The sequence below is a fragment of the Dryas octopetala genome, chromosome 5 (genome assembly GCF_963921425.1).
Source record: "Dryas octopetala chromosome 5, drDryOcto1.1, whole genome shotgun sequence".
Taxonomy (NCBI): Eukaryota; Viridiplantae; Streptophyta; class Magnoliopsida; order Rosales; family Rosaceae; genus Dryas; species Dryas octopetala.
Window position 1 is genome coordinate 21,027,385 of NC_141370.1, and position 27,320 is coordinate 21,054,704.

At 34.9% G+C, this 27,320-nt stretch overlaps 3 protein-coding genes across 6 annotated transcripts; all 3 read right to left on the bottom strand.

Annotated features, from left to right (window-relative positions):
- Window positions 1-841: 841 nt before the first annotated feature.
- On the bottom strand, window positions 842-4,140 carry LOC147285651 (uncharacterized). The gene is made up of 4 exons (XM_086244385.1): window positions 2,502-4,140; window positions 2,253-2,383; window positions 2,051-2,126; window positions 842-1,962 (listed from the first exon to the last, which is right to left on the bottom strand). Exons 1-4 carry the CDS (start codon window positions 4,138-4,140, stop codon window positions 842-844), a joined length of 2,967 nt encoding a protein of 988 aa, XP_086100511.1.
- Window positions 4,141-7,121: 2,981 nt separating this feature from the next.
- Window positions 7,122-16,697, bottom strand: LOC147285652 (topless-related protein 4-like). 3 transcript variants are annotated; one of them, XM_086244382.1, is made up of 26 exons: window positions 16,565-16,697; window positions 16,279-16,366; window positions 15,904-16,083; window positions 15,663-15,776; window positions 15,408-15,566; window positions 15,126-15,303; window positions 14,918-15,041; window positions 14,324-14,436; window positions 13,548-13,716; window positions 13,276-13,385; window positions 13,092-13,161; window positions 12,867-12,940; window positions 12,609-12,704; window positions 12,436-12,531; window positions 11,852-11,979; window positions 11,496-11,730; window positions 11,240-11,404; window positions 11,084-11,176; window positions 10,696-10,842; window positions 10,095-10,205; window positions 9,824-10,003; window positions 9,239-9,367; window positions 9,056-9,151; window positions 8,433-8,621; window positions 7,941-8,107; window positions 7,122-7,777 (listed from the first exon to the last, which is right to left on the bottom strand). In XM_086244382.1, exons 2-26 carry the CDS (start codon window positions 16,356-16,358, stop codon window positions 7,579-7,581), a joined length of 3,402 nt encoding a protein of 1,133 aa, XP_086100508.1. In that variant the 5' UTR covers window positions 16,359-16,366; window positions 16,565-16,697; the 3' UTR covers window positions 7,122-7,578. The 3 variants fall into 3 exon arrangements, with proteins under 3 accessions (XP_086100508.1, XP_086100510.1, XP_086100509.1); XM_086244384.1 differs by having other exon boundaries at window positions 16,279-16,422; window positions 16,565-16,652; XM_086244383.1 differs by having other exon boundaries at window positions 16,279-16,441; window positions 16,565-16,624.
- A 7,273-nt stretch (window positions 16,698-23,970) lies between these two features.
- Window positions 23,971-27,095, bottom strand: LOC147285653 (beta-1,4-N-acetylglucosaminyltransferase family protein). 2 transcript variants are annotated; one of them, XM_086244877.1, is made up of 2 exons: window positions 26,796-27,095; window positions 23,971-25,444 (listed from the first exon to the last, which is right to left on the bottom strand). In XM_086244877.1, exon 2 carries the CDS (start codon window positions 25,346-25,348, stop codon window positions 24,257-24,259), a length of 1,092 nt encoding a protein of 363 aa, XP_086101003.1. In that variant the 5' UTR covers window positions 25,349-25,444; window positions 26,796-27,095; the 3' UTR covers window positions 23,971-24,256. The 2 variants fall into 2 exon arrangements, with proteins under 2 accessions (XP_086101003.1, XP_086101002.1); XM_086244876.1 differs by having other exon boundaries at window positions 26,780-27,094.
- Window positions 27,096-27,320: the final 225 nt, after the last annotated feature.

Below are 27,320 nucleotides of genomic sequence, written 5' to 3' on the forward strand. Positions count from 1 at the left end.
TTCTATTAGGCTATTATGATGAAAATATTATTATAATTTGATGGACTAAATTACGATTACATACAAAAGTTTGTCATTCTAACTTATAAATGACATAATTTTTGACAAGTATTTTTGTCGTAAAAAATTTAACACCATAGATTTGTCTCACCCATGAATATGGTTTGTGACTTGTGTCAGCATGATAGATGGGCCAAAAGTTAAAGTTGTGGGGGCATTGCTATACTTAACCCTGATTCTCATGTTACTGTTATTTCTGTAGGCCCGATGCAATGATTTACTGTGTGTCTTGGTGATGAGCACTATCTCATATTCTCATGGCGAGTGTAATTATCTCAAGAATATCTTTAATTTCATTATCACAAAAAGAAAAAAAGAATGTCTTCGATTTACTATTATTGACTTTTACTGTCTCTGAGATAGAAGTTCCGGTTGCATTACCTTAATTAAGTGCAGAAGAGCCTCCATTCCCTCTCGATCAAGGAATAAAATTTCGAGCTTCGAGGAAATTTCGATGGAAATTTCGATGGAAATTTCGACGGAAATTTCGAAGATTTTTAAATTTCGACAAAAATTCGACGGAAACGATGGAAATTATTATCAAAATACGGAAATTTTGAATGAAACTTCACAATATGTTTATTTAACATATTATCTACTACATTGATAAAAAACATTGAAAAAAACCAAATTATATGGTAGGTTTCATGTGATATATGATGAATATAATGCGCGCTGGAGGCAAATACTGTTAAAAAAATGCTTCACTAATTAATAATTACTTCAATAACACCTCAATTTTATTTTTACTATAATATTGCCACATGAATTACAAAAGTAATCAATACCACATAGAGTTTCTAGGAGGTTCAAAATTTCCGCTGTCTTCAGTATCATCATGTCCAGAGTAGGTGTACTGTGAAGAATAATCATCCCAAGATACTTCTCCAGCATAATTTTGCATGTAATTGCCAACATGCCAACCATATGGATCAGGAACCTGTTGTGGTTGAATTTGCCCATAAGCATACTCATTTGAAGAGGTTGTCTCTTGTTGTGCCAATGAGTTACTATCAGACTCAACCAAGTAAGGCAGATGTGGTGGGTAGAATATTGGAGGGTTTTGTCCATAATTGTAATTGTCACTTCCTACCCCCATAGAGCCAAAAGTGGTGGATAATGAATCCTCTTCTTCTTGTGCCAAACTCTCATGACCTCTTTGTCTGCGACTATAGTCTTTTCCTATGGCACCAATTCCTGGTCCGGCACGCCTACTCCCATGATCCTCATCTTGTGTTGCATGTGTATAGTGTGCTTCGACAGAAAATGGGCTCATATACTCTTGAGAATGTCCAGTGACATCTTCATTTCCACCACCACCACCACCACTACCTCTACCACCACCACTACCTCTACCTCCACTGTTGGTAGGAGTGCCCGATCTTGTGCTAGAGTTGCCTGATCGAGAAGGATTAGTGGGAACTGGCTCAGTACGATGTGTCGACCTTGTTTGCATAAGGTCATTCAAACTTGTAGTAGGGCTCACCTCCTCATTTAGAACTCTGTCCACATTGATACCTTCCTGACGTGCTTGAGCTGCAATATCAGGGTCTGGATTGCCTGCATCATCATCTAAATGGAGGGGCCTAATCCACTGATAAAGCTGGTTTTCCTCCACATCATCATCCCCTATAGCAGCATCATATATATCCAGCGGATCATATTCATCAACGCGATCCTCCTCTGCTTTCTTATCTCGAAGTGCAAGCCTCATATTATAGTAGCAATATACCATTTTTTCTAACCTACTATATGAGAGCCTGTTTCGTTGTTTGGTGTGTATGAGTGCGAAAGTGCTCCAGTTTCTTTCGCAAGCTGATGATGACGCCGTTTGTGATAAAACTTTGATGGCTAACTTCCTCACAGTAGGCGCATCACTCCCATACATGATCCACCATTCACCTGAAATGAAAAATTTGTTTGTGTAAGTGTAACTATAAAAATAAATAATTAAGTTAATCTAACTAATACAAGTAAGATGTATACTCACTAGGAGACATTCGTGATCTAGCGGCCTTTGCAGCTCGCTCTCCGAACATTTTCCGGGCATCTTTAAAATAAGTTAACTAGATACAAATACAATACAAATTATACAATATCAATCAAATATATAATTTAAGACAATCAAATTCTATAAAGTATTAATATTTTTCGTAAGGATTCTTATGGGCCTTATGGCAAATTATTTTTACCTCATTTCCAAATTGGCCAACTTGTGGTGAATCGGGATCCAATTTGGAGAATACGTTGTGCACAGCCCGAATAAGTTCACCATCATCTCCAACGCCAGGTCTATACTGATAGCGAGGATTCAAATAATAGGCTGCAATCATGCATCAAGTAAATATAGAAATATATAATTAGTAATTTAGTTCATTAATTGAAAGCTAAATCAATTAAAAAAATGCGGAACCAAAATAACAAATAAATTATTGGGTTACCTGCTGCGTGCAAATCGTGTTGTAACGTTTTAAACCATCGATCATTGATGATTTTTATTACCCACCGTGCACCCTGTTTTTTTTCTAGTTCTTCCTTCACGACACGCATTAACTCATAAATGGATCCCATTGTAGGATACACTTCTGTGTCCACAATACGTAAAACTACGTAGAGAGGTTCAAACAGACCGCACACCTTATGCACCTGTTGCCAAAAAGAGTGATCAAGAACTATATTTTCAACGGTGATGCCTGCATCTGAACGCCGGAAATTGCTACGACCCCAATCATCACTGGTGAACAATTGCTTCAGCCCCATCATCTTACCATACAAACTATCCAATGCAATATAGTTTGTAGCAAATCGGGTGGCACCAGGACGAACAATATCTCCCTTCGTGATCTCTCGCATCTTTGCCAACAACCAGTTATGGTTGTAAATATAATTCGTGATCATTCTGGCTTTTTTAATCACATTAGCAACCTGCTCTTTCTTCCCCATCTCTTCAAACATTAGATCAATGCAATGTGCTGCACACGACGTCCAGTACACATTGTATTTGTTCATTAACTTCTTACCTGCTTTGACAAATGCGGAACCATTGTCGGTCACAACTTGAACAACATTCTCCTCTCCAACCTCCGTGATTACATCCTTCAGTAGCCCATAAATATATTTATGATCCTTTATGCAATCTGAAGAATCAACGGACTTAAGGAATACCGACTTCCCTCTTGAGTAGGCCATGAAGTTAATGATAGACAGTTTGGTTGGACCTGTCCAACCATCGCACATGATTGTGCAACCATAAGTTGCCCAATCAGTCTTCAATTTGTTAACATGCTCTTGCATTTCTTGAAACTCCTGGTCCAAAAATCCGGTGCGTATCTGATAGGGTGTTGGAGGTTCCACTCCTACTCCTGCCTGTTGACATCCTATCACCAAATTTTTGAAATGATGAGATGCTGCTTTTGAAGGAGGAACATTTTCATATATGAAGAACTTGCTGATCAAGCGTTGCATCCCATCTTTGATTGACCCTCCAGAAAAGAGATTTTTAACACTCTTTTGGCGTGCTTGAGCTGCCTTGTACAAGCTTGGTGCCACTGGAGGTGTTGGTCGTGAATCTCGTGATTCCCTCATGCTTGATGCTCTTTGCATCTGTGCACCACTACTAGACCCAGAACCTTGTCCCCTATTTGGGACTTTATGTGAGTGTTCTCTCTCCCATTCTGCTGCTCTAGAGGCTCGAAGTGCAGATCGAAATTCTCTTCGCTCTTGAGGCCCCATATCATCATTATGATCTTCATCATCATCATCTTCATCATCACTCAGCTCAATCTGACTTTGTCCTCGAAGCTCTTCTCTGATCTCTTCCATCCTTTGTATTTTTTTGCTTTTTTGGTGTTGTTTGTGTTGCATCCCTGCAATGATGAATTGTCTCACTTCTGGTGGGACACTATTGCATCGTTGCACATTGTGTCCAGGATCCAAACCACTAAGGTGGTATTTTAATCGTGTCACTCCAGCACCCTTCATTACAAGGCCACAATATTTGCATACTGAACCTTGTCTGCTACCTGGTAATGGATCGGCATGATCCCAAGCTGGATCACGTGATCTCCCTCCACTGGCCATTGAATCCTAAATTCCTAATAACAAAGAGACATACACAGTAACACAATAACAATAACAATTAAATTCCATGTTAATATCATATCAGTATATCACCAAGAAATTAATATCATATCAGTTATTAACTTATTACTAATTAGTAATTTCATATCATATTCATATTACCAATTGGCAATTCCATATTTCCATATTACTAATTTGTAATTTCATATCAATATTTATATATCATACAAATTACACAAATCATACAAATCAAAATCAACCTAAAATTATACAATCAATTTCAAAATTATACGATTAAAGATTCAAAATTAACCCAAAATCATATAATTATACAAATCAAAATCAACCCAAAATTATACAATTAATTCCAAATCTATATAAATCAACCCAAGATCAATATAATTTATCTTATATAAATCAATCCAAGATCAATATAATTTACATATAAACCCAAAACATGATATTGATCAATTGATGTTAGATAATATTTAAAAGTGGGTAAATCAGTAAATGATATACTTAGATATACTCAGATCAATTTAGATATACATCATATATCAGATCAATTTAGATATACATCATATATACTCTCAGATATAATTATATAAATCATATAATCATAAATCATATAGATCAATTAATCAATTATTCAATTTAATGTAGTAATGACGTAATGTACTAATGTCTAATTGTCTATTACTCAAAATCTCAAATAGACAAATACTGAAATCAAATACTCACACACTTCAACACTTGCAGTTCACAACTTCACACAAAGCTATCAAAGACAGAGACTTCACACAAGCCCACAAACTGATTTCAGAAATTTCAGGGGGGCTAAGCTTCGAGAAACGCCGGGGCTTCGAGGTGGCCGGAGGCTTCGAGGGGGCCGGATAAGTCGAGAACGGCGCTGCAAGCCGAGAGCCCGAGACGACGCCGCTGCAAGCCGAGAGCCCGAGACGACGCCGCTGCAACCAGAGAGCCCGAGACGACGCCGCTGCAACCAGAGAGCCCGAGACGACGCCGCTGCAACCCGAGACGACGGAGGAGAGAGGCGAGAGAGAGAGAAGAGAGAGAGGCGAGAGAGAGAGCCGAGAAGACGGAGGATGCAGCAGATCTGGTTTGAGATCGAAGGTGTGCGCCGACACTGTGCAGGTGAGAATGTGAGATTGTGAATTTGTGATTTCACTGATTTGTGAGAATGTGAGGCAGTGAGGGACTTAGGGTTAGGCTGGGTATTTGAGCGAGGGTTAGACTGGGTATTTGAGATTTTGAGCTCGGGTTACTGTCTTCATGTCTTGTCTGTCTGTTACAGTGTTAGGCTGGGAATTTGAGCGAAATTTCGTCGAAATTTCGCTAAATTTCGACGAAATTTGAGCGAAATTTCGACGAAATTTCGCTCAAATTCAAAAAAATTGCTGTTGGGGCATTCGAAAATTTCGAGCGAAATTTCGGCGAAATTTCGGCGAAATTTCGAATATTTCGCCGAAATTTTTCGAAATTTAGTCGAATCCGTGTTAAAATTTCGGAACCCCTAAAAAACGAAATTTTCGGCGAAATTTCGCCGAAAACTTCGAAATTTAAACCCTTGCTCTCGATTCAAAACTAATTTGAAGAAAAGTGCTCTCTTTTTCTGTCTTCTAGTTTGTTATATGGCTTAATTATCGATTTACCACATAAAATTGTAACTCATTCTCACTTTACCACCTGAAAATTTTTTTGTCCCACATTACTACCTGTAACTTACATCCGTGTCCCATTTTACCTTGTTCCGTCAACAATTCCGTTAATGCTGACGTGGCGCGCTGGATGTGCGCCACGTGTCACATCTTTTTTGTATTTTTTGATTTTTTTTATTTTTCTATTTTTATAAACTTTGAAAATTAATTAAAAATAGCTCCGAACTTAGAAAAATACACGGAAAATTCCTACCAACTTGTCTTAACTAGTACTAATTTACTATGGGGTCAAAATGCCAATTTTTCCTCTAAAAATTTCCAAAAAATTTGGAAAGTCCAAATTTATTTCTAGAAAATTAAAATACTCTAGACTCTTTGAAAATTCATAGAATAATCTCCCGAACTCCAAAAAATATGAGGTCTGCACCGTTAGTCTTCTAAAAACTAACAATACCTTTCTCGTGAACACTTGCTACCCAAAAGACCTCTCGGTCTTAGAGAAAAATAAAATTCTCTATAAAATAAATTCTAGAAAAATTCTAAAATTTCTGTAAAGTCTCGAAATAATTCTTTAAAATAAGCTTTTGGTAATTTTTCAAAATATTTTTAAGAATTTGTCCAAGAGTTTACGAAAATTCTAGAATTTTTTCTAGAATTTATTTAATAGAGGAAAATTTATTTTAATTTTTTAAAAATAAATTTGGACTTTCTAATTTTTTTGAAAATTTTTAGAGAGCAAATTGGTAATTTAACCTTATAGTAAATTAGTGCTAGTCAAGACGAGTCCGTAGGAATTTTTTTTGTATTTTTCTGAGTTCGGAGCTATTTTTAATTAATTTTCAAATTTTATAAAAATAAAAAAATAAAAAAAATGCAAAAAAATAAAAAAAAGATGTGACACGTGGCGCACATCTAGCGCGCCACGTCAGCATTAACGGCCAGATCGTCAGCATTAACGGAATTGTTGATGGAACAAGGTAAAATGGGACACGAATGTAAGTTACAGGTGGTAATCTGGAACAAAAAAACTTTCAGGTGGTAAAGTAGGAATGAGTTACAGTTTTGGGTGGTAAATCGATAATTAAGCCTTGTTATATTAGAGATCTTTGAAGTTTCATAGACTATTACATAATAGGAAAATACCCACTTTCGTTGCTCAGGCTCAAACCATTCAACTTCGTTGAAAACCCAAATCTTGGAAAAGGTTATGTAACAATTGCGAGGGGAAAATCTACAATCTACTGCAAGTGAAAATCATGAGTTGACTAACGAGAAATTTAAAGAAAGAAGAATACACTCACATTGTTGCAAAGAGCTGATTTCTTATTTAACACCAGAAAATTACAAATCATAAACAAATGACTGACTCTTGTCTGATTCGCAATTAAAAGAAATTCTACGATTACTGAATGACTTTAGGAATAATCTGTGGGCCCCAACCAAAGCAACTAAAATCTTTTGTCAAATTCCCTCGTTGTCCTGTCAAACTTCTGCCCTGTGCTCCGCTGCCTTGAAAATTTACACTATAAATTCAAAATTCTCCAATTATCCTAAATGAGGGAATTGCCTCAACACAACCTGTTTTCAGATGCCACTATAACGAATTCTACTGGGTTAATTCAAGTATCCTAAAACTATAATACCTAAATCCAGAGCTTCCCTCCAAAAAAATAAAATATAGTGAGACCGGGAAAGGGATGACGCTGAAGAGATGCATACACTCAAGGTCTCTTTGGTGGAAAGAATGCACATGGTATTGTCACCTTTGAGGTTGATCTGAACCGGCTGCTCCAGAAGTGGTGCTAGGCCCGGCACCATTTTCAGTTGGAGGGGAGGTGCCCCATCTACCTTCCGACTCTAATGGCTCAAGTACATGGACTCCACCATCTGTAAATCCTAGTGCAAATTGATTGGGTTCGGAAGGATGTGCCGCAACAACAAGAGGATACACTCTCAAGCTGTTAAAATTTTTGTTGTTAGTTATGTTATTTACAAAACAGGAAAGACCACAAATATCATGGGGGGCAAAAAGGAAGGAAGAACAATTTTCTTTCTTTTTTTCTTTAAAAGGGAAAGAATATCTATTAGTGTTCACAATTTCATATTGACAGGCCAACATACCTTGGATTTGGAGGTAAATAAGCAGCAGGTAATATTCGGCATCTCAATCTAAGTGTTGAAGCAGTGAGAACCCCCACACCTCCATCTTCAAAGCTAACATAAATCGACTGGCTATCACAGGAATACACAGCATGTGTGATAGGACCACTAGCTTCTCGCGGGACCCACTACATGAGAAACATAGTTCCGTAAATGCCAGTAGCACTAACTAAAAATCCCAAATAACAAAGTAAAAGCAAACAATTAACCCACCAGAATATCACAATCATCTCAAACCTGATCTCAATGCTTGTTTATGCAAATGCTCTATATATGCAATGATCAAAGCCTATGTAATAAATTATATTTTCATGTTGACCGTTAATCTAAACTAATATGAATTTTATAACAATAAAAGAAAATATAAAAATTTGACTAAACATACTAAAAACTTAAAACATAAGATGTATAGTTGTATACTGATATTAAGTTAAACAAAAAAAGCCACTGCACCTGCTTGAGGCAGTCTAATTTTGGTGCTTCATAGATGGCTATCTGTGTTTCATGAACTGCCAGCAAATGTATCTGGTCTAAGTGAAATTGAACTCGGGTATCTGCAACAGGAGCAGCAGCTCGCCCATTTGGAATCTGAAGGAATTTACTAGCCTGCTTTTCCCATCCATCTGTGTTCCAAACACACAACTGCAGCGAAGAAAAATAAAAGCGTTGGTGACTTTATAACTTTAGTAGGCAACACAAGACTATTCAGTAGTTAAACTATTCAAGCTTCTCTTGCATTAAGTGCAAGAAAAGAAACACAAGACTCTCTTAGTTAAAAGTAAGAGAGTCCAACGACAACTGCATTTGGCCAACTGCATGAGGCAAGCAAGGACTAAGTAACCACATTTCTCAAGGGATGCATTCTCCAGTTAAGGTTACACCAATGAAATGATTTCCACGTGATTTGCGAAATACAAGGGAACCAGTTCACTATGAAGTTGAACTATAAAGTATCTGGAAACTACATCAATCCTTTTGGTTTGGCTTCTCATGATAAGTTACTGCTGTTTGTTGCCAGTTCATGGCTTATCGCTTTATAGTAACACACCAACATGCACAGAGTCTAATATTCATACCTGGGAATCAGCCCCCGAAGATACAAGCACGTTAAGAACATGGGAGAAGGCAAGGCCTGTTATTCTTTTCTGATGACCTTTTAGCTTGGTTTTAACCTGTGAAAAGGAAGCATCCAGATTGTAAGCAATCCCCATGTTCCAGCTATCATCAACTAACAAATTTAAGGTTCAGTGAACAGAGACCTCATCAACCCGAACATTGTAAATTTGGATTGAAGAATCTTCCATGCCTATGGCAATGATATTATTGTCTTGAGGATGAAATGCCAGATATGTGGCAGCTGGTGGTGGGGGCATGAATGTTGTCATTGTCTACAATAGTGGAAGCATAACAATGAATATAACATCATAGAAGTAAGGTTAATGGGCATGCAACCCAAAGAAACCGAGCTACATCTGATTACAAGAAAATATAATACAATTTCAAATGGAGTGCTTCTATTACCACCCCCATAATTCTCATCTTACCCCCCTTTAAAAATTGTTCATTACAAAAAAAAAAAAAAAAAACTAAAATATATGATTAGGGTTTAAGGGTATTTTAGAATGATATTTCTGTTTTCAATTTCAAAAGAGGTGGGGAAAGAAGGTGGGTGGAGTGAGCATTTTGAAGGATGGTAATAGAAGCACTCTTTCAAGTGAGATTGTCCTGTGCATAGTTCTATCAAAAGTTCCAGACATGATGTGTATTCAGTATCTTACCATAAATTAATTAACCAGTACACTAGATGTATCCAATTAGAGAAATGTATAGAGGAAACCATGTACCTTAAATGTCATCATATTGAATAGGGAAATTTTCCCCCCTGAGGCTGACATAACGTAAGAGTCATTCTTTGAAAGTGCAAAGCATGGAACAGCATCTTCAGGATTTGTATCACTTATATCATTAGTCATTAATATTCCACTAGCTGGTTGCCACAATTGTGGTACAATACTAGCTGTAGCCTACAAGAGAGACTTTTTTTGTAAATGGCAAGTTCAAGGATACGTACACAAAAAAATTAATTGCAACCATCTAGTATAGGAAATATAATACCTTCCCTGTTGTGTTTCGTTCATTTCTTTGCCATTTCCAGAGCTTATGTACAGCATTAGATGATAATGCCAATATGGCAAGTCCTGAATTTGTATAAATTAATCTAGAAACCTGAAATAATTATCCATATCTCAGAGATTGACAGCAAAAATATCCCTAGTTCTCATGGCAAAGTTTTAATGGAAAAAAATATCAAATGCATAGAATACAGATATTCACCATGCAACGTTTTTATCGAATTGTCTTAAAAGAAATCACAAATCTTTCCAAAAGATCACATTTGATTTGTGTACAAGTCCAATGCTCAAAAGAGCAACTCACAAATCTTTCCAAAATATATACTCTAAATAAACAGTATGAGGTTTTACTATACATTGCTCCTTATATATGCTACAAATCGTAGCATGCATGATGCACAAAGGGGAAAAACAGAATAAACCACAAAAATATAAATATCTGAAAATTCACATATAAATCAGTTTAACTCCTGTATCTTTATGTTAACATTGGCACGAGCAGATCAAATATTTGAAAGTCTATGACATATAATGCAATAAAAATTGATAAATATAGCAAAGTTGGACAAAAAGAGAATCAATACCCTCATTGCTGTTAAATTATCAGGGAGCCTCAGTGATCGGCATTGTGATGGTTCGTTGATTTCAGTCAGTTTCCAGATCCTGGATTTTTCTACCGACTCATCGGCAATTCTAGGTTTCACATCAGCCAAACTTCGACTGTCATTGTTCTACACGAATTCCAAAAAGAAACAAAGGAAAAAAAAAAAAAAAAGGTTAAACCATTGAACACATATACATATTCTGTTTACTATTGAAAAAAAAATTAAAGTTTTTGCTTCAAACACATTTATAAGCATAATACACATACATTATGATCAGATCAAATATTAAGACTTAGGATGGTAGCATGGTTTAATATAGCTGTCTTCCAGCATTTGAGCCACCCATGAGAGAGATCATGACACTCACCAATCCAACCATGGCCGCCACTGGAGTAGCTCGATCTCCAATGCTTGTTCCAACAGTAATGTTGGAAGAACCAAATGTTCCAATTGTGGGCGCCTGCATAATAACGGTTCATTAGCCTAACGAATTTGAACAAGATATGCCAAGATGAAGCTTTACCTTCACAACAGCCGCAGAAGCAGCTCTGGAAGCATCAAATGTACGAGTTTCCACAGTTCTTAGCAACCTAATTCCATCTGAATTTGCTAGAATTTTAATACCATTGTCATTCATTGAGACAGCTAACAGTATTCCTTCCTTGTTAAATCTAATAGAAGGAGAAGCCTGCAGGTTTTTGAGATGATGATGAATTAGTTGGGAGGAATGGTTTTATTGAAAAATATAATAATAAACAAGGTGTAATACTAATGCCTACCGGCAATCCACCATCTGCATCAGTACTTGTCAAAAGGTTAGTGTTGTCCATGTCCCAGAATTTGACCAATCCATCATCACCAGCAGCCAAGAACCGATTCTTAGTGGTATCAAACTGCACTACCCCAACAGTTCGCTTCCCAAGACCGTGAAAGGTACGCTTTACAGCTCCTTCACTTTCATTCCATTCCACTAAGTATGAATCCCCTTCTTTATTTGTCCCACATGAGAACAACCTAGTTGTTCAGAGATCATAGAAAGATGTCCATAATAATAATAATAATTATTATTATAATAATAAATATCACATGACTAAAAGAAGAAAGATTTTCTAAAGGGTGCAGAAATTATGTCAACCTTGTTCCATCAGCACTGTATGCCATAGTGGTAGACGAATGGCCTGGTGCATCATAGTCAACTCTTGAGCCCATATTATCATACAACCATGCCTTTATTTTCCCATCAGTTGCTGTTGAGAAAATAAACTGGAACAAAAAATAGTAGGAAATTAGAATTTAGAACTTTAACGCAAACAGCTATATAATTTTGCAAAGTTACAAATAATTAAAATGATATGGGACTTCTGTCGTCGTGGACCTCCCAAATACAATTGTCTTTTCTATTTTATGACTAATATGGATCAATTCACCTATCTGTAGAAAGGTTTTAATTTAACTATCCATACTTCTGTCTTGAGTCGGATTCCATTGATGTTCAGATCTTTGAATAAAATACCTGCTGTTAAGTAATATGTGATCCAGATTCCCATTTAATTTATGACGGGAGAAAACAGAATCTATATAATTTTCAGTTTGTCTTTATAAAAGATAGCTTTTTTCTTTTGGGTTTGGGGGATATTGGGATACAAAAGAACCAAAAAGCTTCATTTTGCATGCCATATTATCAACATGAGTTACATGATAAGATGAAATAGACATTACCTGGATATTCTCCTTGTGATGTGGACAGACAGAATATACAGGTGCTTCATGGCCTTCAAAAGTATGCTGCTTAGTCCCAGTGACTGCATCCCACACCTGCAGAATATTGAACAATCATAAATGACATTGCATCGGCACAATCACATTAAAATTAGTTAATTCATAGATCAAACCTTTATGACCCTATCGTCGCCACAAGTGACAACGCAAAGTTGTTTGTTTGGATATGAGAAAGCAAGATCATTAACACTGCCAGCATGAGCCTCGATCTGAAAACAATAAGACACGCTCAGCAGAGCTTAAGTCAATATTACCCCCCCCCCCCCCATATGAAAAATGAGACATCTAATGTAAAAGGAAAATTCATAGGAGATTAAAAAGTGCAAACGACAAGATAACTAACTTCAAAGGGAATGGTAAATGGAACAAACCTCTAGTTTATTTCGTAAATCATCACCACCATGATAGGAATATATGTGCACAATGTGCTTGGAGTATGCAACACCTGCAGTAGAAACCTGAGTTATCATAACCAGTTTAAGGTCCATTTCCTATTTCTGGATAACGTTTTCTTGTGATGAACTAGCAGATGTCTACTTCACAAAAGGAGAACAGTATTAAACAGACAATACATATACAAGGCCACTAACACTTACCAAAAAGTGTTCCATCAGGACTCCACATCACGCGGTTGATTGATGCTGTATAATCGTTGGCCAAAGATGCCTACCGGACAATTAAAAGGGAAATATTTACTCATAATAGTGACAAATAATGACGACTCTAAGTAGCGTCCATATGATATTAAATGTCAAATAAATATAGAACCGAAAGCCAAACCTGCAGAGCCACTGAACATGCTCCAAGGTCCCTGACCTTGAAGTTCCTAATAGCAATCCTTTCATGGCTTGGTAGCTCATATACCATGACATCTCCCACGTTTGTTCCAACTGAAAGGATGAAATCACTAATCACTAAAAACGTAACAGCTAACATCCAACATTCAAAGAAAATGAAGTAGAAAAATAATACATATATATATATATATATAAGAACAATAATCAACTCCGAATGGAATTGGGGATCAGCTATCTCCACAAGTAGGAGCTTACCAAGAAGTAGAATTTGTTGGACTGGGTGGAAATCCATACTCTTGACAGCTGAACCTGGACTTAAAGTCATAACAGCAGACCTGGGCAAGTCGTCAGATGAAAACGAACTCTGACCGTGGCTCTGGTTAGGATATGGGACAGGCAGAATATTTACTGGCAGATTATTGGCCTGTTAGAAATAAAGTTAATAAAGAACCAATTGCATAAACTAAGAAGTTGAAACTTGAAATTTTTCTTTTAAATAAAGCCTAGATACAGGTCTTTGACATCAATTTGATCGTTGCCCATCACAAATCATGTAATGCAGGGCCAATTGCATTAGATTACAAGCATAAGTTTTACTTTTAATTATGTTGGACTTCAAAACAAACAGTTGTGGTTAGCTCTCTCCCTTTTAATAATGCTTAAACTGGTTTCTATTTTAATCCAAGTACCTAAAGTGAAAACTGAAACAGAGTGCTCACTGCTTTGCAAATTAAATAACAAAACTGATAGGCATAATTGCCTAATCAGTGCCTCATCAGAAATCCAAAGCACCCTTTTTATCAATCCATGTTCTGGTATGTTGCAAAAACATAAATTTACCATATAGCTAGCAAAATTTTAGGGAACAATTTGTTGAGAAAGACAAATAACTTCGCAATAATGGAAATAATTTAATATTACATAGTCAAATGAATGTACATTAAAAGAACAAAAAACTTAAAATTTAGTAATATAACTCATACTTCTATCGGGTAAAAAGAATATGCAAAAAATAACGGATGGATTTATACTTCATCTGTTATTCCGAAAGGTCTTGATCTCTTCAGTACGTGCTCAGAATCTGCTGTTTGATAGTCCATAGCTGGGTTATTGGTAGGAGGAGTTCTAGGCCGCTTTAAGATAGCTGTTATCATGATAAGTAAATACATAGAGTAAAAAGAAAAACAAAACTAAAACAGAAAGTGTCATAAACAAAATAAAGGGAATGTGTCATAAACATTTCAAACAAAGACAATAAACCAGAGTATTATTGTCAGACTTCCATGCTCTCACAATTTGCCGACCAAACTAGGTCACCTTTTTTCATAAATACTTCCATAGGAAGTACCAAAAGAATACCACACAAGTACATAAAAATATATAGAAGAAAGATAGATTCTACATGGGATGAAAAAGACGAGATATTAAGAGGAAGCTATGGAATCCAAAAAGGAACATGGAAATTAAATGTGTAACACATTTTTTTGGCACATACAATGTATCTTGTAAAATTTAGAACAAACATAACAATGGACAAGGCTTCCTATCAAATTTGCCACTTAAGGTATTTGAAAGTTTGAAACCCACTAAAAGTGCTCTAGAAACAGCCAGTAATACTATAATACCTGCATTGTTAGCTGCAGCCAAACCAATCGGCCCAGCAGAAGCTGAGGGATGAGGCACAGGTGATGGATTTGCCATCCATCCAGCAAGAGATGTTGGAAGAGCAGCTGGTGTGGGCTGAAAGGGCTACATGCATATACAACCAGACTCAAACTTCAACTTAAAGAAAGTTTGACTTCTTACAAACAATATATTTTCTGGTTTACTTACTCCATGAGCGCCCAGTGGTGGGAAACCCCCTGTCTTAGGGACCGCCCCCATTAAGTGATTAGTGACAGGGGACGGAGCCCTGGCACCATTTGGTTGTCCGCAACTGTGGTCTACAAATAGGGTCTTTATGTCAGGGTTAGGCCTTGGGTTCTTACAAAGCTGATGCTGCCAGTTTAAACTGCAATTGTAATGACACAAAAGTTAGGAAACCAGATATCTCAAAAATTAAGGCAAGAACATATATAGAGTCTCAGACACACAAGGCAGGAGCTTCTCAAGGACCTCTGATTAATAAGAGTCCGCAATCTCGAGTTCTTCAGAGTAGGAAATTGAAGTTTATCACGAAACAACGGGTTAGCCTCTATTAACTTTTTCAGTTCAGCAAGCATAATACCCCTTGCAGATTTAGTATCACCATACTTAGATAACTGTTCATTATCCCTGAAAAGTAAAGCATACCCAAAATGCGTATTGTCATTAACATAAAAGAAACACAAACCAGCCACCAACAACAATACAAGGCAATTTTTCTGTCACCTGAAGTTATCCAAAGTCAACAGCTGTGTAATTTCCTTAAAAAGTTCTTCATTAAATGCTGCGAACACTTTCAAGTCCTTAACTAAAATTTCCACGGCTTTTGCTCGATCCCGCCTACAAAAATCATTTATTGACTTTTTAATAATAGGGTCAAATGAATTTTCAAATGGAGTAAGTTAATCAACAGGGATAAAACATACTACCATAAATGTAATTCAACAAAAAATATTAAAGCACCTACTTGTCTAAAGCTTCAAGGTACTTTTGCTTGCGAATCTCGAAGAAGATCTTCATAGAGTATCTATTATCATCAACCTTTGTGAAACCAGACAAATACTTCTCCACCTCCTCCCACTCCCCATTTGTCACCATATCCTCAAAATACCTAATGTTAAAGAAAAACCCTGACTCTTGCTCCAACCTCCACACCCACAATCACAATAATATTAAATTTTTTGAAGAGACAATAATAATAAATTAAAATTGAAATAAATTTAATTAAATTTAATAAACAAAAAAAAAACTAGCAAATTAGCATATATACTGAAACAAGCATATACATGTTTATATATAAATATGTATAAAAATAACAAAAGTAAGAGGAAATTGAGCATACTTGTGAACACTCTCTTTGAATTTTTCTTCGTCCAGAAACTGAAGTATGAGAAACACGAGCTCTCTGCTAAGAGAGGACATCTTCGTCTCTGCCAAGCCTAATTTAGTCAAAGATCTAAATCCTTTTGATTCAATTTCAACAATACTACAACAAAAAAAATTCCCTATATCACGTGCAAAATTAAAAAAAAATGGTTTCAGTTCGCAAAATTAAATAATAAAAAAATAAATTAAAAATTTAAGACCGAACAAAATCAGATAGGAAAATGAGAAGGAAAAGCAGGTACCTTGAATGATATCGATGGCTCAGATCGGAGGGTTTGCAAGCTTTCTCGCTCTACTTTCTCTCTCTAGCTTTCTTTATTTTGGTCTTGTGGAGCTCAAGTATTTATACGGAGAAGAAGCAGAAGAAGGATTAGGGATTTGGAGGAGAGAGAGAAATGGTAGCAGACAAATTAAATAGCGGGAGCGAGAACGAGATGAGATGTATTTGGAATGATAAGTGGTCTGATAAGCACATGTGCTTATAACACGACGGAATATTAGCTTATGACTTATGAGTGATAAGCCACTATGCTTATACGATCATGTATACCGTATACGCTAGATTTGGATTTATTTTCGGCTGGATTTCCGCGGTTTTTCTAAGATAGTTGTTGTAAATTTTGTATTAATAGCTTACTACTTACGTTAAAATTGCCTTCACCCCTTGATTGGTAATTTTTTTTTTTTTGTTAAATTGAAGGAAATCGAATCCTTACCTCACTCAACCCAATAGCTTATAATGCTTTTTCATTTATTAATCAAATTGTTAAATTCATTTATAAATGGTGAAAGTAGGTGGAAGTAATACATTTATGATGATGATAGATTGGAATAATAAATATGTATCATACTTACTATTATACTAGCATCGCATTAGATTGACTTATATCAAAATATGAATGGATTTATTATCTTATTATCGGATGTAGCAGGCTCCTTCTGTTGAGGTATACCTCAACTTATTTATGTTGAGGTATGACCTTGTTGGGGCCCACACGAGTCGTTTTGTGGCGATCCGAACCGTTCGCAAGGATCATCTTCATTGATAGATCATCCTTGCAAAAAATTAGTCAAATCCGAAATCATTTGTCTATCTAACTTTGATAAAACAAATGAACGGTTTCATCGAAAATATTTGGTTCGTCCATTTATTTGATCAAAGTTAGATAGGCAAATGATTTCCGATTTGACTAATTTTTTGCAAGGATGATCTATCAATGGAGATGTAAAAAATGAATGGTTCGGATTGACACAAAACGACTCGTGTGGGTCCCAATAGGGTATACCTCAACATAAATAAGTTGAGGTATACCTCAACAGAAGGAGTCTGTCGGATGTAGATTATATTCTCTATTTGGATTATGAAATTTAACTTATCATATTATTATATATGAAGTTACAATGGTGTGATTATTGTGCAATTTATCATTAAAAAAAGTTTTATTGAGTAAATTCTAACCACCCATTTTAAATTGTCACTGGAAAATATAGTTTATGCTTCAATCATGTATGTAATTAAAGAGAATAAAACTATTTATATCACATTTTTCATATTACATCTACAATAGAGGTAAAACCTAATGAGTCCCATTTTTCTTAATAAAAATATAATACTAATGTAGTATACATCTAACATAACTCAATTGAGAAATGATCAGTTGATAATTACTTTGTTTAAGATAAAATTAACAAAAAAATCATAGAGCTAGTTGTCATTGATTTAGGAGCTATTTAGACGCGTGATTGGTTTAGAGCATGTTATGTTATTGTATAGCCTATAATGACTGGGAATGCTTGACACATACAATGATGGCGCCTAGGTGCGAACAATGTCATGAGGTGGTTGATTCATTGTACTTAGTCATTTCAAAATTCCTAATATTAGGTTGGATATATCCATTTCAAATGAATGGCAAAAAAAAAAAAAAAAGGCATTTCAAATATATGTACATTGCATTACAACTTTTTATGATTCTCCTTACCAATGTAAACTTGTTAAAAATCTAAATTGATTTAACTCTTTAAAATTTCATCCAAATGGAGCTAGCCTTCAACTTTGTATTATAAATGTTGTTGTAGCATCAAAATAATCTTAACCTATATGTATGAAGTGGAAACCGCATTAAAAACAAATTAAATATTTTCTAAAAAAAACAAATTAAATATATCAAACTTGGAATATAATTAAAGATAAAAATGGGAAAGACAATTTGGTGAAGCAATAATAATTGTAATGGATTAATATGATCGAACATGAAATGAAAGGAAAATGCTTTTTGTTTTGTTGTTCAACAAATTTTCTGTTAAAGTACACTTGTCAAATGACTAATCTAGAGTAATTAAGGTACGAGTACAACTAAACCACTCAATTAACTTCCATTTTTGTTTAAACCCTGAAATACTTTTTTGTTTTTTCCCTTAAATGTATAATCATGAATTTAGTCAATCCCATGAAAGTTGCCTAATGACTCGCACCACGTTAAATAGCGAGTATATATAAATTGTGTACTCAAGCGAGTAGTTCGTGGTTAATTGATAACTTGCCCAACAATACATTTGCTTACAATATATTTTTCTGGTCATATAGGTGTATGTATTAAATATTGAAAGAAAATATAAATCTTATATATGCAGTTGAGGTCAAAATAGTAAAAGGCTAATAATGAAATCATGGACCCTAAAATAATGAAATAAAAAACTTTGAAGAGTTAAGATAATGCATTAATTACAAGAAAGGACATACCACCCCTACCCATGGGCAAGCGTTACTGCGTTAGATCGAAATTGTCAGTGCACTTTCGTCATATTGGGCATGAAATACTTTGCATCTATACTCAAATTTTTTCAGTTACTAAAAATAAGAAAACTCAATTTTCTTCTACTGCCAACCAAGCTAGCTAACATCAGAATATATTTACTAAATAAGTAATACCCTTTTAGCACATGACTCAACCACAATCAAACCAAAGCTTGTCTCCAATCTTTGGTGAAAGTTGTTAGGGTGGTTGTTCACTATTTTTCTCTCTTGTCATTTATTCTCTACTTTATGGAGGTGGAGGAGAAGGATATAGAGCAATTAATAAAGGATGGTTTACATTGCATGCTTTGTTTCTATAGTTACATACTTACATGTCAAATTTTTTTTCTATAAATTAAATGTAAATATACCATACCTCTCTAAAGGAACTGACTTTAATTAGTTTTTTGCCATGTTATTATAGTTGTTTCAATTTTGTGTTTTAGTTCTAAAAGAATATCTTTTTTTTTTCAAATAATATAATTCAAACTGACGAGACGATTATAATTATTCAATCTATTCAAATGATATTTGGTTAAAATTTATAAGTTTTTCGATGAGTAATTAACAAAGTATATAATTCTCTTAGTAATAATTGACTTTTTTACAAATTGAATACTCATTTGGATTAATATCGGATTTTTATTTACACTCACATTTGATTTGATTCGTACAAAGAAAAATGTTGTAATCCACTCTTTTGCTTGCACATATTTTTGAAGACACTTTTTGAATTGGTGCACTAGAATAATCCACTAAAAGTAGTACTTAATAAATTACAATTTTAGACAACCTTTTTTTTTTTCTTTAAAAAAGTAAGTACTTGAATGCGTGCTGAACTGAAATGCTCGTCAACAATAAAGTGCTAAATACGAAAAGACTCGAATACTCAATTTCTCGTGCCACGATATGTAGTTGTTATTATCAAGTCATTTTCACGTGGGATGACAACCACACGTCAATTCGCTCTGACGAAAGACATTTTAAACGGTTCTAATCAGATCACTTTGTATTTATCTAGAAAAAGGAGGGCTAGTATCACATGCCTACACCTCCACCGTAGATAAAGTACAATCCTTTAGGACAGCCAACGGGGATAATATTTACCTTTTGGCTATAAATCATTATTAATTTCAAGCACAAATACTAGTAAGAACTAAGAACTAAGAAGACTAACTATTATTCAAATATTTTAAATCTCAACTCATTTGGTTGATTTGTTCTTATTTGAATTCACTCCAAACCTTATTTATCATACGAGTAGGCAACCACCACGTATGAATTGATGATAAAAAAAATTGAAGTAATAATTAGCATTTCTAATATTGCTCTTTTTTTTCAAATTAAACAAAACATTTTAAGCATTTGACATCGAATTTTTAAATGCAACAATAATGTGTGACACTCCTAATATTGAAAAAATTATTGGATATATCTGATATACTTACATGTAGTGTAACCAATCTAACGTGTAAGAGTATTATTTGATGATATATTTATATTAGTAAAGTATAATATTTATAACATCCCTCATATTATAATACATGAAATTAATTATATCACGTGACAGTATATCGGATATACTAAATAATTTCTTCCAATATTGATAGTTAATTGCCATAAAAATTGGCATTTTTTCCAATTCTCATTTATATATTGCGAGATTTTACATGAATCCTAGAATATGATGAATCTTACTTTATGTAGCATGGTCGAAAAATAAATTGGTGGAAGAGCAGTTAAACGATTTTACTTAACATAATGAACAAGTATGATAGTTTTTTTTGTTTGTTGCTATATAATGCCTAGTGGTACGTGTGTGGTGTATGTAAATACATTCCTTCCTCTTCCAAGAGAGAATGAGACAGCAGCACAGCAGGTAGCCCACGGTGGATGCAAGAACATGCATGCAGCAAGAGCAAACTAAAACTCAGTCGCATTGCATTTGTCCTTAGCAAATGTCACTTTCACTGGAATTTTCTTGGATGCTCCAGTGCATTGGTGGTGGTACACTGGTACCTACAGGCCACACAGTACAGCACTGGTTTTGCGCATTGCTTTACTTTATTTTATGGGTTTTTTTTTTTTTTTAATATTTAGTATCTAAACTTTGACTATTGTTTTAATGTATTACTTAAACTTTTATTTGTCTCAATTGAGTATTTAAACTTTTATTTTGTGTCTAATAGATATCTATGTGAATTTTTGTTTAAATTGTTAACAGAAATTAAGAACAATATGGTCACTTCAAAAAATTTATATTTAATTATAATTGTTTTTTGTTTTTTTTGTTGTGTGTTTTTTTTATAATTTTCAACATATAAAGAAAATAATTAAAATATACTTTAACTATATTGCCCTTAATTTTTGTTGACAATTTTAACAGAAATTTATTTTGGTACCTATTAGACACAAAATAAAAGTTTAGGTACCACATTAAAACAAAGGTTAAATTTTAAATACTAAATATGAAATAAACCTTTATTTTATCTTTTTTTTTTCCTTCAAGCAATGGACAACAAATTAAAGTTGCTTTTGCACTTTTACAAGTTTTGCTTGCTTCTGCTTCTGCTTGGTTAATTAAAGAGTGGGAAAGATTGGGTGAGTTTTTGGGGTTGATGCACATATTTCTTATAAACATAGCAATATGGCTAAGTTATCAAATTTTGTTTTTAATTGGGGACCTGGGTATTAGTATTTCATTTATTTAATTATGGATCTTTTCCTAGAATTTATTTATTTCTATGAAATAAGATAGAAATATTGTGTTTATCGATGCTATTTTCTGAAAGCGTGATATAATCGTGTTTGGAGGAATTGTTTAGCGACCGAAATGTGTCTTATGGGGGTGCTTTAACTTTCAAAGTCAATGATCAGAACATGTCCGATGGTGACCCATCCATTATAATTAATTGAACCACAGATGACAGACCTAACAACTAAGACCACCAAATTAGAAAAATCTGAACACAAAGTCTAATCTTGCTTGGCTGAAACTTGAATGCCATCGTGTAAAGTACAAGTGTAAAAATGGTTAGACCTCCAAAACACCATTTGCATTAAATATTATTGTCAAGTAGAATATACAGGGTTACACAAAAGTCAAAACAAATTTAGCCATCTTCATAATAATAGTAAACAAAATGATGGTCCAAACTCCAAACCCACTTCAGCGCTCGAGCTTTGAGAATTACCTATTTGACCTCGAACCACAAAATTCCAACTTTGGAGCTATATTTAATGAGTTCATCCTAGTGTAGTATATTTGTATTGAGGAAATTACAGATTTGGTCCACTTATTTTATACCTAGTTCAATTTTGGTCCACGATCTTTTTTAAGTTCTGTTTTGGTCCACTAATTGTTTCATTTGTTCAATAAAGGTCCAGATTTGTGACTCTAAATCTTTTAAGTTGTGTTTTCTTCAATTATAATTGAAGTCTAAGTTATATTTCATCGTTTCTTAGTCATAAAAACAAATTTAGAGTATTATAATCTAAGAGAATTGAGATTGGGTGAAGTTTGAAAAATTGGTAGTTTCGGGTATCCTACTTTGGGGTCAATTATCTTGAGTTTTAAAACTCCAATTTGAATGATCTTTATATGGTTGTAAAGAAGAAATGCATAACTTTAAAACAAGTATATGTTTGCTGAATTTGGGTGAGATTTGATAGGGTAAAAGATATATCAAATTTGAGAAAACAAATTTGGACCTTTATTGAACAAGTTGAACAATTAGTGGACCAAAACAGAACTTAAAAAAGACTGTGGACCAAAATTGAACTAGGTATAAAATAACTGGACTAAATCTGTAATTTCCTCTATTTGTATTTGTATGTCATACAATATATGATAATAGAAAATTTATATTTACAAAATAAAAGTGAATTTATTAACAATCAAAGATTAAAGTATTTATATTATTAATATTCAAAGATTAAAAATGTATGTATATCTCATACAGTGCTTTAACCCAAAAACTCACATGAGTAACCCATCCTAACTTCAAATTTGTAATAGACTGAAAATAAGGTTTTTTTTTTGGTCTGAAAATTAGCTTTCTAATGCAACCATGTTTATAGCTACAACAAGTTTTATTAACCAACTAAACTTTCCCTGTTTCCTTGGTGAGTTGCTGGCTAATGCGCTAGTTTCAAACTTGTTGGTCTAAACGATTTGACAGATTAACCACATTGATATTGTCACCTATTTTAAAGAAAGAGGTTCATTTATTTTCTTGGCGATCGAAGCCTATACAACCACATGGGCGTCGGATGTCTGTGGTAGCTTCCAAACCTCCTTAATCTAATACCAATTACATGTAAATACCATAAATAAAAAAAAAAAAAAGTAAAAGAAAGAGTAATGTTAGAGCACCATAGTTTTCGAATCACATCCAAACGTCACACATGTTCAGGTGTTTCACACTAGTAAGAGAAGACAAATTAGTGTCATATGATTCGATAGGTTCACCTTTTTTTTTTAATTTCTTTTTCTTTTTACCCACAAGATTTGAACATATGTTCTACACTTCTACCCCTTTCATATCTCATCTTGATGACACTTGAAATAGAGTTTTTGGGTAGACCAAATGTCCTCTTTCATATATATAGGTAAGATATTGAGGTAAGAATAGTTAGCTTCTGCCAAGTTGGGCTTCTTTTACCCTTTTGATAAGAGCCTTCATTAACTATACCAATCTTTTATTAGAGGCATAATTAATTTTAGTCATGATAGAGAATAATCGTTTATTCACTGAAGTTGCAACTGGCAATTATAGCACGCAAAAAGCAGGTAAAAGTTGTAATATATAAAATGAATTGGAAACCTTAAAATGGGGATAGTAGATTCTAAGGTAGAAGACTAGTCATTTCCCCTTTATTAGAAAAAGTTGTTCTACAAGAATCTCACTTTCAGGTGATGGAGTAATGAAGCAAACCTGTAATGGATATTCGATTGCCAATCACTTCAATAATTCAGTGTGGATTTGATTCTTGTGTCTTGAAAATGAAAAATCCTTAATTTCGCTAGCTTGCTAACACTATTGTCCAGGTTTTGGGTTTACATAAGATGCTAAGATCTGAACAATTGCTTTCCTTCTAAAAAAAGTAAAGGTTAGTATAGCTACAAATTAAACCTTCAATTTTGTGATCTTAAACAGCCTCCAGGTAGAAGGAAACTAAACTTGTCTACATTTTTTATCAAATAAGCAGGAAGATGAACAGCAGAAGCTGAACGGGGTATTGGTCCCAACTTCTTAATCAACTCCTGGAATGTGTACTCTTCAGGCAGCATATCAAAAAGATCATCTCCATGACAAATACGCTTCTGAATTCTTTCATAATTCAGGAATTCTCTCCGCCTCACACGGTCTGCGTGGCTATAAGCAGTCATCTTGAACACAAAGTCTTTAAGATATCGAAAGCAAAAACTGCAATGCCATCCTGCATTAGACAATATGTAGTCGGTTTGTCGTGAATGCTGGTAGTTGGTATGGGGGCTAAAGATGTGGGCTGTAGCTCTCCAGCTGCTGTAGTCCACCGGGAACTCAAATGAGTACATGTAGTGCTTCAGCTCAAGATGTATTTTAGGTGGAATCCCATCACACCATTGCATCAATTTCAAAGTATGGGGGCTTGGGATCTCATCAGTATCAGACATTATCAGAATATCGCCATAGGAAATCCCTGCACGTCGAATTAAGGCATTCATAGCTACACGTTGCTTTAACTCAAGATCAAAGGGGTCTGCATGCGATCCTCGGGGTAAAATTTTGCCAGGAAACACATCGTAGACGATTTTTTCCTCAGCAAAGGCAAATCTGCTCCGATTTGAAGCAAAGAAGAGAGGTTTCGGGATGCCAGTGAAAGTGGTATTTGACTCGAGGATTATAAATTTTGTGACATATGGATAAAGCTCGTGCCACCTAATATCAAGCAAGTCTAACTCATTGCTGAAGATGATGCCATCAAAAACACGGCGGGGATTGGTACGCATGGTCCAGCCATGTAGGCGGCAAAGATGGCCCACTGTTACATTTTCTGCATAGTAGTGTGGTAGGTGTATGAAAGGGGCTGGGGGCTTGTCCCAAAGTGGTCGGAAGAAATACGAAATTTTATGGAAATTTTTGAGGAGTACGTATACACATATAGGCACGACTATCAGTAGTATGATAAAAAGGAACTTAGGTGGTCTTTGTCTGGAAGTAGAGCGGCGAGATCGCATTGCCATGCCTTGAAGGATAATGATCAAGAGCAGTAGTACTTAACATGTTTGTCCCAACTCAACTACCAATACAATCATTGCTCTCACAATCTTGTTGTTCACCTGCAAAAAATTAATATATAGATTAGATACTACAACATAGCATAATAATCTTCATGATAAACTACATGATAACTCACTTTTGCATAAAGTTCAATGAAAACTATTACAACCCATATCTTTTTTGGCCAGGTTACAACCCAGCTTTGAAGAATGCCAAAAAGGGAAGGAGCATATCCCCGAAATGAAACTTTAATCATATTCTCTCACTAAATCACAAGCAAATAACCAATTCAACTTTTCCAGATACGGGCAAAATCTGATATAAATCAATAGTCCTAGGATTCTAGACAAAGTTGGAATAAACAAAAACTAGAATAAAGAAGTGTTGGCCTTATAGTCTGATATCATGTACACACATAATTGTGCCTTTGATTCCTGGAACCAACGTCCCTTTGAGACCCTTAGAAGCAGTTTCAAAGAACCACTATAACGCATGTGCCAAGCATAAAATCTCCCAATTGTACTGATAGATAAAAGTTGCCCAATTAAGACGGATCAATTGTTGCATTATGTTAACCTGGGTCAGAATCCCTTCAGATATATAAAACAGATTCTTCAAAAAAAGAAAAAGAGACTACAAAGTATTACCGCCACCATAATGATGTGGACCTCTTCATTCCATTATAGCCGCTTCTTCCATGATTCCATCTCATCAATGGCTTTGAAAACAATTTTTCCCCCAAAAGTAGGACCGTGTCTAATTAATTTCATGCAAGGCAAGACCATTATCTGATCACCATTTAATTAGTTTCCAACCCCACCACCAAAAATGCTTTGAAAGTCAAAATGCACAGAGTTCATTGATTTACTAGTGAATTCCCATTGCATTTTCATTTTAACCTGGGTAAGGTGGTGTTGAAACTAAATAGCATTTCTAATGTCAAACCTCCTTAGGATGATAAAAGGAAACAACAGAAAAATGAGAGAAGAACCAGCCCACAACTAACGAGCAATCTAAAGACTCAAAGAAGAACATAGAACAGAGAAAAGCAAACCAAACCCAGAAACCCAAAATTCAGCAAGCAAGATCAGTTATAATAGAGGTATGTGTAACATTTACAAGATTTTGAATATGGCAAGTGCAGTGCATAATCATTTAAGCTAGTTACGAAGTAAGAAAGAAAACTACAAAAGCCAAAGTCTTTCGTTATGCATCAAATTCTTTAAAACCCAAAACAAAAAGGGAAGAATTTTATTTTATTTTTTTAAATCGAAGCTCTAATGTATTGTACGGAAACAAAAGGAAAAACTTGGTGAAATTAGTGAAACATGGAGATAAATAATTTATCAAGAAGAAATGAAAAGAAAAGAAAAGCAGAGAATGATTATACTTACAGAATAAAAAATTGACCTTGTTGAAGTTGCAGAAGAAGGTGAGGAAATGCGCACACAATGCCGCCAAGAGAGAACGAAAAACGGAGAAGGTGGAGGCTGAGAGATGGGGAGAGAGAGAGAGATTTAGGGAAGCTGGGAAGACGCGAGGTCGAGGGAAGTAGGAATTAGGAGCCTTCGGAAATCGGATTGCATGCGGTCCTCTGCAGCTACATCATCGTACAGTTTCGGATCAACACTTTTCATAAGAGGACACGTGTCCGACAAGTGAGTTATAAGATACGTGGCATTGTTTGATTGGTTTCTCTGGAGCGTCTGGGGTTGAGCGTAGGTGAATTGGTAATTTGCGTATAGTCGTCACTCATGAGTTATGGCAGTGGCACTTAGGAGTCATCGCCCATCGTGGCGGTTTCAGATGTTTATATGCTGGACGTTGGAGTCCTCGCTGGAGGAATTGACTTTGTCTATGTAATGACTCATTGCCCTTCTATAGTTAATGAAATTGTCTTATTCGATTGAACTATTTTGGCAATTATTGAATTGA